We start from the raw sequence: 16,572 nt of genomic DNA, 5'->3' as shown, positions 1-16,572 counted from the left end.
TGCCTCTCTCATTCAGCAGCCTTGTTATGTCTGTATAACGTTACACTACGTTGTCTCTCATCCCGTCATCTACCTCTTTTTTCTTTCTCACCGTTGATGGCCAGCAGCTCTCGCACTTCGGCGTCTCACCACACATCCACACACGTATCTCTCTGCTCTCAGAAGGAGGATGAAGGCGGGGTCATGCGTCATCAACGCGTCATAAGTTACACTGCGCATGTGTTATACCCTGTGGTCTTAAGACTCAGGCTGATCGGAATTCTTAAAAAAATTCCTGAATCCGGATCATGATCCGGATCGCCACCAAAATCGACCTCACGGTACCACCAGCTGTAAGCTGTGATCTGTTTTTAAAGTCAAGCACCTTGGCGGAGGTCTGCGCTCTCCGAGTGCCATTCTAGTTAATTATCATTTTGTTGTTTGTTAAAGGTAAAATAACTATTGTTAATTTGTGCGACACCCCACCCCTCCAAAAAATGTCATTCAAATCTATCGCAGACAGACAAACAAACAAACCAACAAACCAACGCCAGTGAAAACAATACTTCAGGGCCTTTGAAGGAGGTAATAATGTTTACTAATTATTAGTAATGTTATAATTTATGTTATTTTATCATTAGTTTGTGTAATATGAGATGATTTGTTTATAGCTGATAGGAGACGATAACAATTACATTCTGATTATATTCCTAAACTATTTATTGACCGATTATTGTAGCACACATTATAGCATTTTATATACTATATTAAGTATTTGTTAATGGTTACCAAATTATTTGTAAACTTTTAAGAAACAGTTTGTAAAACGTCTCTAAGCTTTACATAGATAAATGGGCCAGACACCAATCATTAACCATTGACAAAGTATTAACTATGTATCTAAATTATGTTTGTATGCTTTACAAAGTATGTATTACCCAGTATTGTAATCATTAGTTGCAACTTTATAATAGCCATCCAAATAATGTTTATAGACACTTTACAAATCAATTATTAACCATTAAAGTGTTATAAATATCTAATGTTTATATTAACAAATAATTTAGTAAGCTGTAACAAATACTTAATAGAGTATATAAAATGTTATGTGTAAAACAATAAACTGTTGAAATAACACATATTATAGTATTACTAATAATTAGTGAATATCAGTATCATTTCATTGTTTGATAACAGTAAAATAACTATTAACTAAAGTTTAATTAACTGTCAATTCACCATTTATTAATGATGGTTATTATAAAGTGTTTTTGCATTTAACGTTCAATCATTAAACTGAATATCAACATTACAGAAAGTTTAAGAGACACTGGATTATTTATCACTACAAAACATAAAAAACAATAATTAGACCCAATGTCCATAGACCAGATTAGAAATGAACACAGCATGGCTAACTAATGTGTTACAATGGATCAATAAACACAACAGTGCATTATGACTTTCATGGGGTAACTTACTTTCAGACTAGAATTAGGCTGAGTATGTTTACTTTTCAAAGAGGCATTTCTCTGCTTGACTGTGCTCTGTCGGCTTTCCAGTTATAAAACGTTAATCATAATTAAAGTCTATGACATATTTCAGTTGTAAATCTTCCACGTGTGGGTGGAGGCATTGAGCCATGGCTATCTGCACCCCCTCTCTTCCTCATAAAACATTCAGACATTATAGCTCAGTGTTTCTCAGGAACTTGTGTGAACAAGCTTGATTGTGTCTTTTACAAAGCAAAAGTAACAAATGTACTGATGCTCACATTCCTGAGATGTGCAGTAATACAAGTTACAGATAAGTCAATTGAACCTTTTTTTTTTTTTATGACTATTTTTTAGGCTTTTTAATGCCTTTACTGATGGTGAAAGAGAGACAGTTATGAAATGGGGAGAGAGGGATTGACATGCAGCAAAAGGCCACAGGCTGGGTTCGACCCTGGGCTGCTGCAGTAAAGACTTGACCTTTGTACAGGGAGTGCCGCTCTATCAGGTGAGCTAAGGCAGCGCCCCATGAACTGTTGGTAAATTTTTTTTCACGCAACTGATTTTCTCAGTGAAAGCCTGGTAAAGTTTATATAGAGTGTGAAGTGCTACAAGAGTAAAAGTGAAGACTGTGGCAACATCAAATTAAGGTTTATGGGATGTCACATCTGACAATGTGAGATGTGGATGGACAGTACCAGGGACACAGAATTTTTTACTAAAAAGGCTGCGACTTTGTAAGATATTCACTTGATTTAACATTTAACAGGGTATTATAATCATTAGTTGCAACTTTATAATATCCATCCAAATAATGTTAATAGACACTTTACAAATCAATTAGTAACCATTAACAAAGAGTTATAAATATCTAATGTTTATGTTTACAAATCATTTGGTAAGCTGTAACAAATACTTAATAGAGTATATAAAATGTTATAATGTGTAAAACAATAAACTGTTAAAATAACACAAATTAAAGTATTACTAATAATTAGTAAATATCAGTATTTTATTGTTTGATAACAGTAAAATAACTATTAACTAAAGTTTAATTAACTATCAATTTACCATTTATTAATGAGGGTTATTATAAAGTGTTTTTGCACTTAACGTGCAATGATTAAACTGAATATCAACATTACAGAAAGTTTAAGAGACACTGGATTATTTATCACTACAAAACATCAAAATAACTAGAATGGCACTCGGAGAGCGCAGACCTCCTTTCACGGTTTTCCTTTCACACCTGAATGCATCGTGTTCAGAAAGCTCACAAACAATCTTGTCAGACCTTATCTGAAGTGTGCCCAAGTGAATGCTGTAGTCTTTCTCATTCAGCCAAAAGCTGGATGATTGAGTGAATGGATGTCCATAAACAGGAATGCTTCCTGCTTCCAATTTTTCAGAACTTGTGCGCCACATGAACACGTAAAACTGTGAGCAAATAGAGAATTCTCAATAATGCATACAGGATTTGTTGTGAATGGTAAAACCGGCCTGTTAAAACTTCACTAATTAAGACACAATCACATGAACACCTCTATAATATACAATGATATGTGATGCAATCTAATAAAAAAATCTCTGCAAAAAATTGTAGCATTTTGAATCATATTATATAAAATGTTGCTTACAATATGACATGTTGTTTCAAACATTTATCAATATAACACACATTTTACAAATGTCCATAGAGTTTAATGAATGCCTCTCTGACACATCAACAGAAACTGATCATTATAAGCTTCACAGAGACAGGATTTATTTCAGAGTGTTGTAAAGTTCTTGCTTGCAGTAAATGTTACTGTGTCCGCCCCGTTTTTTTTCCAGTTATAAAAGCTTCATTATAATTAAAGTCTATGACATATTTCAGTAATAAATCTTCCACGAGTGGGTGGTGGCATTGATCCATGGCCACATCTATCTGCACGCCACCTTTTCATGAGAAAACTTTCAGACAGGAGTGCACTTTGTTGAAATGTCACTTGCATCACAGGCCACAGACACACACATACAACAACACACAAAACTAATTGTAAGAAATCCAGAAAATATTAAGTTTAATTTGGATCTAGTTTGCTTTGCCCATTACTCATTATTAGGACTGTGGATTATGTCCCCCATCCCTTACATTGGAATATCTCTCCCACTCGCTGAGGGCGCCGGCGCTCTCGGCCGACTTTGCTGTCTTTCAGAGGCTTTAGCAGGCTTAGTAAGTGAGCTAGAGTATATGGAGTGACTCTTGTTTCTTTACTATGCAACCAATCAGAATATGTTTGAGAGCAAAGCTTTCCACACTGCAATCAAAAAATGTTTTATATTATAAATAATAAATGTGTGATTAATAATGTATAAATACTGAAGTAAGCGAGATTGGAGCAAATATGATTAAAAAAAGTTATTTTTATAAAACGGTCACTATATTCTGACAGTAGTACGTGAAACAGGTGACCTGAAAAATGTCATGTGCCTCTGTGTCCTCCGGTGCTCCTAACGGCATCTGCAAGATTTCACATACTGGAGGAAAACAAGCAGTCAGAGCTGATCTGAGGTCTGCTGTCCATCTGCTGACTATGAGAGCCGGCTGTCAATCACTCTGACCAAACGGTCAAACTAGGCAGCGCTGATCAAATATGAATCAATATAATGTAACGTTAATGCCCATCTCTCGCCTCAAATGTTTTCAGAATCATCTTGTAGTGCACGGTTCAGCTGCAAAATGAGAAAGTTTGTGACGCAGCAGCCGTGTTGAAATCTCTGCAAATGCTAAGTACCGGTCAGATGAATGGAGCACAGCCAATAGGAACGCTCTCTCACTGAAATGACCTGTGATTGTTCAAAGTCTTTCGTCATGGGCTAGATTTTTTAAAGCCTGAAAACAGAGCCATGAGGAGGTGTAGATGTCTAGTTATCTATCAGAGCACTTGAATTACAATATGCTGAAAGGTTATTATGGAATTTTTGCCCAATGGTGCCAAAAATATACTGCCCACTGCCACTGTAATGTGAACCAAACACTTTTGTTTGCAAATCCAAAAGCTAAATCTCGTGGGCGGGACCTACGCAGAAAGATGTAAGACACGTCCCTATTGGCCAGTCTCGATGGGAGTGACAGCTTGGCATCATCCACTGTTAGTAAATGAGAGGGAGGGACTTTTGAAGTCCATGGAAACGTGTGGAGAAGACAGAACATCAATACCAAGCCCACAGGAAGAGCGCCAGGCTTTGAAGCAAATTTTCAGGTGGGCAAACGGTGGTATTACAACTTCCGTGTCCATCACGTGATGCCATTGGGCCCAAAAATACTTTTTCCCATAGACTTACATTAGGAAAGAGACATCTGTATCTGTAATTTTTTTTTTAGGTAAATCAACTTCCCACTACGAACACTCTAATAGCCCTTATTTAAATCAGTAGGTCCTAAAAGTTGTAAAATGCACTAATAGCTGAATCTAGAATCTCATGTGAATGAGACCCAGACCGAGCGCTGGGAGCCGGAGTTAAAGGAAACGGTACTGCGCCCGCTCTATGGGCCAAATGCATGCGCAAGATCGCCGGATGATCCGGGTACTTTATCACTCGCCAATTGAGCCATTTTGGCTTCATGCGCCACTGAGCAACTCTCATAGGAATGAACGGGAGCCCACCTCCAACGCTGTATCCAGTTCTCTTAATACATCCATGATCAATATGCAGGTACACACAACTTCCGTTTTAATAGCATGAACGTTATGTTTGAGCTGGTGCATGTAGATTGTTTTTGTTTAACGATCTGTGATGTTGTAATGGGTTAAAAATACAGTGTGTAGGATTTAGTGGCATCCAGAAGTGTGGTTGCAGATTGCAACCAACTGACTACCCTTCTGCTCACCCCTCACTTTTCCAAGCGTGCCGGAGAACTACGGTGGCCTTCAGGTAACGTAAAAACGTGAAAGGCTATCTCTAGAGCCAGTGTTTGGCTTGTCCATTCTGGGCAGAAACATGGCAGAGCAACATAGTAGACTCCGTGAAGAGGACCTGCTCCCTATGTAGATATGAAGGACTCATTCTAAGCTAACGAAAACACAACGATTCTTAGTTTCAGGTGATTATACACTAAAGAAAACATAGTAATGAATATTCTATTCAATTCCTGCTGATAGATCCCCCTAAATCCTAAACACTGGACCCTTGATGAACCCATTTGGCAGCACACGTAGAAACTGAAAAAGGACCCAGTTCTGTCACTGCTGCTGGTCGTCTGTGGCTCAACCTCTGTGAGCTGTCGTTGACCCGGCCCACCAAAAGGACCAAAGCCGGCAAGCCCAAAACCGTTGCTGTTGACATCTGCAGCGTAGTGGATTATTCTTACCATTTCTGTGGCAAGTAGTCAACAATTATCCCAATTATTATTAAATGTTTCTCAGGAACTTGTTTGATCAACCGTGGGAAAACAACAAACATTCTGTTCACATAACTGAGATATGGAGTATCGCCAGTTACAGGTAAGTTAATTACAGTGAGCAGATTCAGGGTGGATGATCAGTTATGTGCTGCCAGATTGTGCAACATTCAGTTAGGCTCATCATATCCACCCAGGCTGCCCCACCACATCCTGCAGTCTGAGAGACATGTAAAAGTTTCCTCTTTTACATGGTATATTTGTTTTGTTTTTCATGAGAGAATTCCTTAGTCTGATTATTGTTGTCAGCTGAAAGTCACAACCAACACATTTAAAAAAAAAAAAAAAAGTTTATTGGCTTTTGCATGAACATACAATTGTGTCAGAGCATTTATAAAGTGAAAAGGCATATATTCCCTTTATACAAGGACATTATAAAAGTGGCAATTGACATATTGCTAAACACGAAAACAACTTGCACAACTAAGAAAACTAAATTAAGGCAACCATAAAGAAATAAAACAACCAAACCAAAAAACACTAATAAAGAGTACAGCAACATATCACCCACGCCACAGCAAACACAATATTGATTGAATATTGCGTTGACTGTCTCATGTTAATATTAGATCTGTCCAGGGTGTCCACTGCCTTCGCCCAATGTCAGCTGGGATCGGCTCCAGCCCCCTGCGACCCTGAATAGGATAAGCGGTTACAGATAATGGATGGATGTCTCACATTTAAAAGTGGAAAAGCTGGTTTGTCATTATCAAATGATCTAATACTGCCTTAAGGCATCACTATTTGCGTCACATTACTGTCATTTGGCAAAGGTTCAGCACACCATCACCATAGCCGCCTATTTTCACTGGCTTGACACTTCCAAACAATATGTATAAAAAGAGAAATCCACGGTGATTTCTTTTAACAAAAGAGCAGTTCATCAAAGGAACTTCTTGGTCTTATTAACAGGTAAGAGAGATGCTTTACGAAATTTAAAAGACAAATTTAATGTTAGTTGTTATAATATCTTTTCCAATGCCATTTTCTTTGTGATACCAGTATTTTAAAGTTTTTTTGCACTCAGGCTCATCTAGTGAGTTATCCTAATAACTGCTGTGAATAGTTATTATTATTCTCTCCCCACCAGAATTCTTCTACTTTCCAGAGTGAAAATGGTGGATCATGAAGTGACCATATCAACTTCCTTTCTCGACGATGCCGGCACTTCAGACAATGTCTTCATTAAGCTGTTGGGCTTTGACGGGAGCAGCGAACACACGAAACTCATCGGCCTCGAAGGAGATTCACCCTTCACCAGAGGGGCAGTAAGTCTGAAATATCCCTCTCTATGTTTAAATGTATGACACGTTTCCTCAACTTGATCTAAATATATCAAATTAGAGAAGCTGATGTAAACCCTCGCCAACTCAGACTCATATAGGCAGCAAAGGGATAAGTGCTGCTCTGCAGGTCTTCAACCTATGTTCACAAATGTCACCAAAGCAACAAAAAATCCCCATAATGGGCTGTAAAAAATTTATGCAGTGGACATATTGCGCATATTGCACAATTTTTATTTTGTCCACCCTTCCACATTCAGTATTGTATGCTAATTATTGAGAAGTTACAGCTCTTAGTTATCAAATACACTTTATCTCTTGTAAAAATGTTTTAAAACCATTTCTGTCGTTACTCCAGGTGTCTCGTTTTAAAGTGTCCTGCAAGGACTCCATTGGAAATCTGTTCCAGATAAAGCTAAAGAAACAGCCTCTCAAAGAGTTCCCAGAAGACTCTAAATGGTTTCCAACCAAGGTGGTAGTGAAATCCCCTGAGGGAGAGACCTACAAGTTTCCCATCTACAAATGGATCGATGACTCTGAGGTGTACTGCTTCACAGAGGAAAGAGGTTTGTGGTAATTAGCTTGTCTGACAGCCTGTATGTTGTTCACTGACTTCAGAACACATAAAAGAAAGACAAGGTCTGCAAGTTAGACAATAAAGATGCTGGAGTAAATTCATGCTAATACACTGTATATATCAACAATTTTAAACCTTGTTTTGTTTTTTTCTTCAAGTTCATATAGAGTATACGAAACTATCTGGTACCTTTCATTTCTGGCCTTTCTCGACTAATGACGCCTATAGGTGAGAGCTCAGAGCTTATACACACTTTAACCTTATGCACCCCAAAACTAACATGTATCCAAACCTCTTTGGTTGAATATATTCATGATATATCATTTTAAATTAACCACCATATGACATTGTTACACCTGCCAGGGTTTATTAAAATGTATTGTAAAATGTATACTATAACATATGTTGTGGTGGCGGCAGTAGCTCAGTCCGTAGGGACTTGGCTTGGGAACCGGAGCCGGTTCAAGTCCTGGCATAAGACCAAGTACGGAGTGTAGACTGGTGGCTGCAGAAGTGCTAGTTCGCCTCCTGGGCACTGCCGAGGTACCCTTGAGCAAGGCACAGACCCCCCAAGCTAATATACTAGGATGTATTAAATGCAGAGACTACATTTCACTGTGTGCTGTGCTGTGTACAATACAATGTGTGATAAAAGCTGATTTACATTTACATTTACGAAATTGCAATATTGTCTACATAAATATGTGTCAAGTATGCTTGCATTCTCTAAATTAAAACTGCAGATACACAGGGATCTAGACTGTCCAAAGTTCCTCACCACTCTGCTCTTCTCTGTTTTTACCAGCTGGGAAGTGTATGGAGAGGGAATACCCCACCACTTGAAGGTTGATAGCTATTTGTCTCTGCCACTTTGGGAGCCACGGAGAGACTTACAGTTTGCCATAAATTTAGCCGAGACGTGAGTTCCTCAAATTCTGTAAGATATCTCTCTATGTAACTATGTACCTGCCTATCAAAGCGCTTTAAGGCATCATAAAATGTAAAATTACTCTCTGCTTTTACTTTCTAGTGTGGCTTCGCTAGGTGTGAAGTTACTCTCTGATTCCAAGGAGAGCTGGACTGATATTGACGAGATCAAGGGGGTGTTCTGGGGCGAATACCCTGACATATCAGGTACTATCATAATTTAATAGAATACTTCACACTGTATGCATACAAATAATAATAATAATAATAATAATAAAAAACTTTTATTTATATAACACATTTTAAAACAAAGTTACAAAGGGCTTTACAATAAAAACAAATATTAAATATATAAATATATGTTTTGTATAAGTTTCAGTCTTAAGGTTATAATAGTTTTAAATTTTAAATTAGTTTTTTATTTTAGTTTACACTTTTCAATTTAGTTTTAATTTAAGTTAGTTTTCAGAGTGTAGTTTTAGTTTAGTTTCAGTTTTTCAGAAAAGGTTTAATTTTAGTTTTATTTATTTAGTTTTCATTTTACAGTAGTTTTAGTTTGTTTTTGTTAGGGCCAATAATGTCTCCGAAGTATGTAGCTACTTATACATTCATGGTTGGAGAACTTTGAAGGAATGGCCACAATGTTTAAATATTTTCATTTGGGAATCAAATTGAGTACTCTTTCACTACCACACTCAGTAGAAAACTTTGATCATCTGCAATTTCATCTTGACCCCAGTTGGTTCAGATTGGACCTGAGCTGAATAGCTTGGTTAAATGACATCACGTTCCTGTTATTCAATTTTACAAGACTAGACTAGGATTAATTGTGATGTAATTGCAGCATAGCGTCATCCCCTAGAATGTCAAGTCCGATGAATTTCAGTGGTTCAATATCACGAGAGTTGACGGAAATAAATGCTGTCTCCTTTTTTTGGTAGTGATATATTATAGCTAAAAATCTAAAACTAAAAAATATTTACATACATTTTTATTTTATTTGTATTCATTTTTTAACCAGGCAATATCATTTAAGTTTAGTCTTAGTTTTTCTTAAAGGATTACATTTATTTTCAGTTTACTAAAAAAAATGTCAGTGCTTATTTTCATTTTAGTTTCAGTTTTAGTTTAAGATATTAACCCTGACCAGAATAAAGTGTGTTGCAATTGTCAAATCTAGGGGAGATAAAAGCATGGATGATCTGCTGATGAAAGGAATGACATGATGGTCACCGATTTAGTGAGGAACCCACAGTTTGCTGCTTAGCAAATTGTTTAGGTCACAAATTTGATTTTTTATAATGAGTTTTCTCGATGCTTTTAATGTTTTATGTAACTATGCGCTTTGAATTGCCTTGTTGCTGAAATGTGCTATATAAATAAACTTGCCTTGCCTCACTGCATTACTCAACACAACATACACACCACAACACTCATCTATACCCCTGATATGTCCCTTAACAATCCTGTTCTTGTTTCTCATTTTCCAGAGTAGCCCAAAGTTTGAAACTCAATGAAGTTCAACTCTGTTCTTTCTCCAGACTACGTCCAGAAACATTGGAAGGAGGACGCTTTTTTTGGCGAACAGTTTCTAAATGGTGTCAATCCCATGTTGATCCGGCGTTGCTCAGCTCTGCCCAGGAACTTTCCTGTGACTGACAAAGCGGTCTCCCTCAGCTTGACAGATGAAATGAAGGTGATTGCCTTGACCTTGATTGATTTCAGATTCATGTTTTTCCCCATGACATGTTAATTTAGAATTGCATGTTGCACTTACATGTTCACTTAGTACACAGTATGTAATATCCAAACTTTATGCATGTGTGTCAAATCATTTCTCATCCTCACAGGAAGGCAACATATTCCTGTGTGACTACAAGAGTTTGGATGGACTGACACCAAACACCATCCATGGGAAGGAGCAGTACTTGATGGCTCCCCTGGTCCTGCTCCACAAAACACCTGACAATAAGCTGATGCCGATTGCTATTCAGGTGAGATTAGCACTCAAATATAGCTAATAGTGACGTTTTAAGTTTGAGTATTTATTTAGACAACTATCATTCAAATCGTAAGATGTAGGTTCCCCTGCGACAGGAAGCAACCAACTTACTGAAAGTGTATTTGCAAGTAGCAGCTACCATGAATAGTATCTATGGCAGCTATGAATCCTCTCTGCTAGGAAAGGCAGTTCATTTCTTGCTGCCCGAGTCATGTAAAAAGGTTCCTCCAATAGCCATATCCAAGTTTAACAGGCTGACAGTTGAGTCTGACGCAAATAAGTCAAGTCAACTTAATTTACATGACATACAACTATTGATGTTTGTAAGACTGAGGGAAGTAAAGCTTCTGTTCTCAAGGTGACCCTGTGTTCTCACCTGGGATTCAATGAAAATATGAATTTCCACTTCAGAGTATCAAACTAAAAAGCAGATGAAAGCTATAGTAAATAGTCAAACATAAAACAACATAACTGACCAGTACTGGTAATGAATTGAATGGATTGAATGAACCACATCCTCCTTCCTTCTCCTGCAGCTGAAACAGACTCCAGCAGGTGACAACCCCATCTTCTATCCTACTGATTCTGAGTACGACTGGTTGATGGCCAAGATTTTTGTGAGAGGAGCAGATTTCCACGAGCATGAACTCAATGTTCACCTGCTGCGCACTCATCTGCTGGCTGAAGTCTTTACAGTGTCACTGCTGCGCAACTTGTCGGAGGAGCATCCACTGCACGAGGTAACTGAAAGGGAGAATACTGAACTAACTGTAGTTGTAGTTTTTTCAACTTGCTGATTTTTGTATCTTCCAAAGTTGATGAATCATAATGTTTTAATGTGTATATATTTTCAAGTATTTCACACTGCTGAATGGTATAGAAGTGTCAAGCTTTCTGATTTTGTTAACATGTAATAGTGTCACTAACAGAGTTCCCTCTTTCCCTCAGCTCCTCGTACATCACACTCGCTACACGCTGCAGATCAACTACTTGGCTCGAGGTCGTCTAATATCGGAGGAGGGAATTCTCGATCAGGTACAAAAACACCAACACACTCACTAAACCATTACCTAAACAATTAAACAAGTTTGTTTTTTCAATATCATGTACAGTATCTGTCTCTAACTATATTCCTTACATATTTGACTGTTCCTTAGATTGCAGCTGCAGGTGGAAATGGTATGAAGGAATTCCTGGAGAGATCAACGGCCTCACTGACCTACAGCTCCCTCTGCATACCAGAGGACATTGCTGAGCGAGGGCTGGAGGATGTGCCGAACTTCTACTACATGGATGATGGACGCCAGCTCTGGGATATCATCCACAGGTAGTACAGGTATCCTGGTACTGGAAAATAAGAGCCCAAATCCTGCCCTCTCTACCAGCTAGCTTTTTTTTCTCTTGTAACACAGTTGGTTTTCTCATAAAGGATTTATTTCATCATGGCCACTGTTTACCAAGAAATAGTTGCAGCATGTAACCCCCCTCGTAAAACTACAAATTGTTATTTTTACATTTCTTTTTGTGTATTGCTTAAACAAAGAGATAAAATGTGTTAATTTGATTTGTGAAATTTAGAGATGCTGGTATAGGCATATATTTTAACTTTGAAGCAAGTCAAACTTTGGGATATCATCTACAGGTAGTATAGGTAAGTGGTTCTCAAACTTTTTTCACCAAGTACCACCTCAGAAAATATTTGGCTCTCCAAGTACCACCATTATGGCCGATGTTAAAATACAGTAGCGTAGGCCTACCCTATTCAGCAATGCACAGTTCACGCAGGAGGCAAATTTATTTCTAATAAGAATATTACTTATTGTTGACTTTTGTCAGCCATGCTGTACAAAGGGGGTAGCACTAGAACTGGCACTTAAACTCTTCGACACAACTCTCATACTACTTAAGGGGCAGCCTCTCACACTAGGCCTGCACGATATGAGGAACATCTGCGATGTGCGATAACACTGTTCAATATTGCGATGACGATATGACTTGCGATAAATAAACAAATATTGAAGTGTGCATATTAGCTATACATATACATATACTGTATTTAAAATATAACCAGGCTAAATGTTGTTTCTAGAGCAGCAACAGTAATGTTTACAACAGCAAAGCCACCACATAAACTCCTTAATATCTCACTGGAAACAAATCTAACATGTTAATAAAATAAATCATATTCCTGACATGAAAATACTAAATGAACTTTATAAAGACTGAAGAACACAGACTTCAGTCAGTATCAGTCCTTCCTCCCGTCCTCCTGTCCTCTGTCCTCCTCCTTCTGCTGCAGGTAACATTAGGGCTGATAGAGGGAAGACGGACTGTTTGGTTTTAGCCAGCTGATGAGTTTACAAGTAAGATATGTGACAAACTAACCTAACCAGTGAGACTACACAGCCTACTGCCAGCTTTAGTTTTAGCTGGTATAGCCAAGGGTTACGTTGCTTCGATACTTTATGAAGATAATAAATTAATAACACAGAGGTTGAAAGTGCATCACCGCTTCACACCTTCCATTCCTTCACAATAAACTCCACGGAAACCTACACTGGATCACTGCTTACTAGGGAACTAAAATCATTCAGAACTCAACTAAATAACTTAAACCTGTTTACAGTTCGCTGTTAGCTGCCGAGCTAACACGCAATGCCTGTCTAATATTGCACCATATTCCTCAAAAGAACAGAACTGATCATTCTAAAGAGATGGCCATTCAATTGTCTAACACAACAGTGTCTCACTACTACAGTGTGAAGAAAACAATTGTATAATTCAACAAGGAATGTATTTTACACAACTTATTCTCATTTCTCAAAGGTTTGTGCAGGGAGTGCTCAGATTCCACTACAAAAATGACGCTATGGTCCAGAAAGACGAATCACTGCAGAAGTGGATTTCGGACATTTTTGAACATGGATTCCTTTCCCAAGCAGGCACAGGTGAGTTTTAAAGAAAAGCTCAATCTTTATGATGATAAATGAGCACTTTTATGTACAATTATATTATCATAATGCAAACATAAGTCAGATTTTAATTTCTAGATGTCTTTAAGTAATGCAGTTTATTCCCTCTAATTCTCAGGAATTCCTCAGAGCTTCACCACCGTGAAAGACTTGGTCAAGTTTGTCACCATGGTGACCTTCACTTGCTCAGCGCAGCACTCGGCTGTGAACTCTGGACAGGTGATGCCTTTTAATTCAATTATAATGTTGCTATTTTTGTGGAATGGATTCATGAGGTTTTGCATTTTCTCTGGACTGGAGAGAGATGGATGAATTCTGGCCAAAAAAGTGACCTTTGACTTTGAAGATTGTTATCGTTAACATAAACAAGTCTCTACAGCCATGCTCGCAGGTCTGTGAGGCTGCTAAATGCAACAAATGCTAACACACTCACAATGACAATGCTAACATACTGACTTTTAGCAAGTATAATATTTACTACGATCACAGTCTTAGTATTCCCTGTTAACATGCACGCATGTGCAAGCATTTCCTAATTAGCACCAAACACAAAGTACAGCGGAGGCTGATGGGAATGTCATTAGTTTTTAAGGTATTTGGTCATAAACCAAAGTATTGGACAAATAAGAATTTGATCCAATAATGTCGCTGGATGAAAAGTCAGAGGATCACCAACGTTATCACCCTGAGGTCAACATGAATGTCTGAACCAAATTTAATGGCAATCCAGCTGAAAGTTGTCGAGACATTTTTCTGAAACCAAGAATGTTAACCTCATGGTGGCGCTAGAGGAAAAGTCAGGGGATTAAAAAATTTATCTTCTGGGGACCATGAATGCCTACAATTTTGTTCCATTTGTTCCAATCCAAATGTCATGGCAATATATCCAATAGTCATTGAAATATTTCAGTGTGGACCAAAGTAGCGGACCTACTGAACAACAGTACAACATGGCATGGCTTCAAAGAGTATTAATCAGTTATCTGTCAATCATTCATTCGTTGCAGTATGACTATGGTGGCTGGATGCCCAACACTCCCACCACCCTGCGATGTGCTCCACCAACCAGAAAGGGGACAACAAGTGAGGACACGATGCTGCAGACATTGCCTGACCAGGGCACGACAGCTAAAGGAATGGCTACCATGTGGCTACTTAGCCAGCCATCCAAATATGCCGTAAGTGCCCATAACTTCATGAAAATTAAATTACATAAATCCCATTTATGTTCAAGTTGTGTAAAGTTGGTAAATATGTCATTAGAACACAAATACCCTCTTTGACCCACTGAAGAAATCCACTTCCTACAACTAGGGATTTCACAAGAACCAATATTTTGGTACCAAACTGATGCCAATAATCTGAAAACGTGACAGTACTCATTTTTCTACAGTACCACAGGTACTGTCAGGGCTCGAGACTCATGGCGTCCCATTGTCCCGGGGACGATAGAAAATGTGTTTGAGACGCAGTAAACTCACTATCGACTCGTCCATGGGACGCACTCTATTTTTTCCCTGATAATGCTACATTGCGAGCAACAAATCTGTGTTGAAATCGTCAGAACGAGAGCTAGGTAACATTAGCTGTTAGCTCCATGCAGGACTGTGCTGCTTACCCGACCGGTTCTCACTCCCAACTTGTCACTTGGTAAGTGCCCTTCAGCATCGGAAACCGACGCACAGAGACACCCTTTAGCAACAGTAGGTCAACAGTTGTCGAGATCAGCCCTACTTTTCAGTAGTGCCGCAGGAATGAGTCCTAAAACACGGAAATCAGTTAGCATTTTAGCGGTTCCCTCGTCTCAAAGTCAATGGGTTTTTTGAATGCGTTTTTGTTTAGGTGACTGAAATAAGGTCTGTGATTAAAACAAGCTTAAGAGATTTTAACGTTTTGTTCCACAATATAAAATATGTCAGTAAATATCCCACTCATGAATTTTGAAAAGTCTTTAAAAAGGCGGTTGCTAACAAGTGTGCAGCATTTATTTCTGCACAAACGTCCACTGTACATTCACTAGATTTTCTCAGAGCTAAACGAACTCTTCTACCGTGTGTAGTGTGCGCGCATGCACGCGAGGTGTAGCGAGATAGCGAGTGAGAACGAGCGCGGTGTGTGAGTGAAGGTAAGCAGGCAGAGGAGCATAGTACAGCAGAGACTCCGGCCCTGGAGACCAAGACTACGGTCTCCCCCGCGTCCTCCGACTGCGGCCAACACTGTTTTGCAAGACGGGCTTCACTAGATATAACTTTGCGGTTTTGGTGCTTCCGTGTAGTTTGTGTTGGAGTCTTGTCTGAACAGCGTAGCCACACGTGAGCGCGCATGGGACACCGACTGATGATTTATACGTGTAAGAAGTTACAAACAGTCCCTTTAATGAACGCATTTGGCAGCGCACGTGGAAACTGGAAAAGGACCAAGTTCTGGTCGCTGTTGCTGGTCGTCTGATGCTCTCTGAGCTGTAATACTGTTTTTATGTTAATACATAATGTACTTCTATTCTTGACTTATGGGACAAACTGGTTAAAAGGACAGTGTTAAATATGTCATTCATACAGAGGAGATTTAGTTAACATAGACTTAATCGACCTCTGTGAGCTGTCGTTGACCCGGCCCACCAAAAGGACCAAAGCCAGCAAGCCCAAAACTGTTACTGTTGACATTTGCAGCGTAGTGGATTATCCTTACCATTTCTGTGCCAAGTAGTCAACAATTATGCCTATTCAATGTTTCTCAGGAACTTGTTTGAACAACCGTTGGAAAACAACAAACGTTTTGTTCACGTAACTGGGATATTCAGTATCGCCAGTTAAATTGTGACCCAGGTCGTATCTGAATTGTCCTGACAAGGGTTCAACCCAGGTTGACTGGCTTGGTTTGAATTGACAAAAGAAG

The 16,572-nt window shown here is 38.7% G+C and overlaps 1 protein-coding gene across 1 annotated transcript; it reads left to right on the top strand.

Annotated features, from left to right (window-relative positions):
- Positions 1–7,031: 7,031 nt before the first annotated feature.
- On the top strand, positions 7,032–15,142 carry LOC141762753 (arachidonate 12-lipoxygenase, 12R-type-like). Its single transcript, XM_074626808.1, has 13 exons — positions 7,032–7,184; positions 7,558–7,772; positions 8,582–8,695; positions 8,807–8,910; positions 10,245–10,399; positions 10,554–10,697; positions 11,242–11,445; positions 11,654–11,740; positions 11,863–12,032; positions 13,532–13,653; positions 13,796–13,896; positions 14,685–14,855; positions 15,071–15,142. The coding sequence occupies exons 1-13, from the start codon at positions 7,032–7,034 to the stop codon at positions 15,140–15,142; spliced, it is 1,812 nt and encodes a 603-aa protein (XP_074482909.1).
- The last annotated feature ends 1,430 nt before the right edge of the window (positions 15,143–16,572 follow it).

This window comes from Sebastes fasciatus, chromosome 3 (genome assembly GCF_043250625.1).
Source record: "Sebastes fasciatus isolate fSebFas1 chromosome 3, fSebFas1.pri, whole genome shotgun sequence".
Taxonomy (NCBI): domain Eukaryota; kingdom Metazoa; phylum Chordata; class Actinopteri; order Perciformes; family Sebastidae; genus Sebastes; species Sebastes fasciatus.
Note: the sequence above shows the minus strand (reverse complement) of the source record. Positions and strands in the feature narration are given on the sequence as shown.

Bases quoted from the DNA above. Each gene is read 5' to 3' on its own strand.
- LOC141762753 (XM_074626808.1), top strand. From the start codon at position 7,032: ATGGTGGATCATGAAGTGACCATATCAACTTCCTTTCTCGACGATGCC. The intron at 7,185-7,557 runs GTAAGTCTGAAA...TCGTTACTCCAG, and splicing joins CACCCTTCACCAGAGGGGCA to GTGTCTCGTTTTAAAGTGTC. The intron at 11,741-11,862 runs GTACAAAAACAC...ACTGTTCCTTAG, and splicing joins AGGAGGGAATTCTCGATCAG to ATTGCAGCTGCAGGTGGAAA.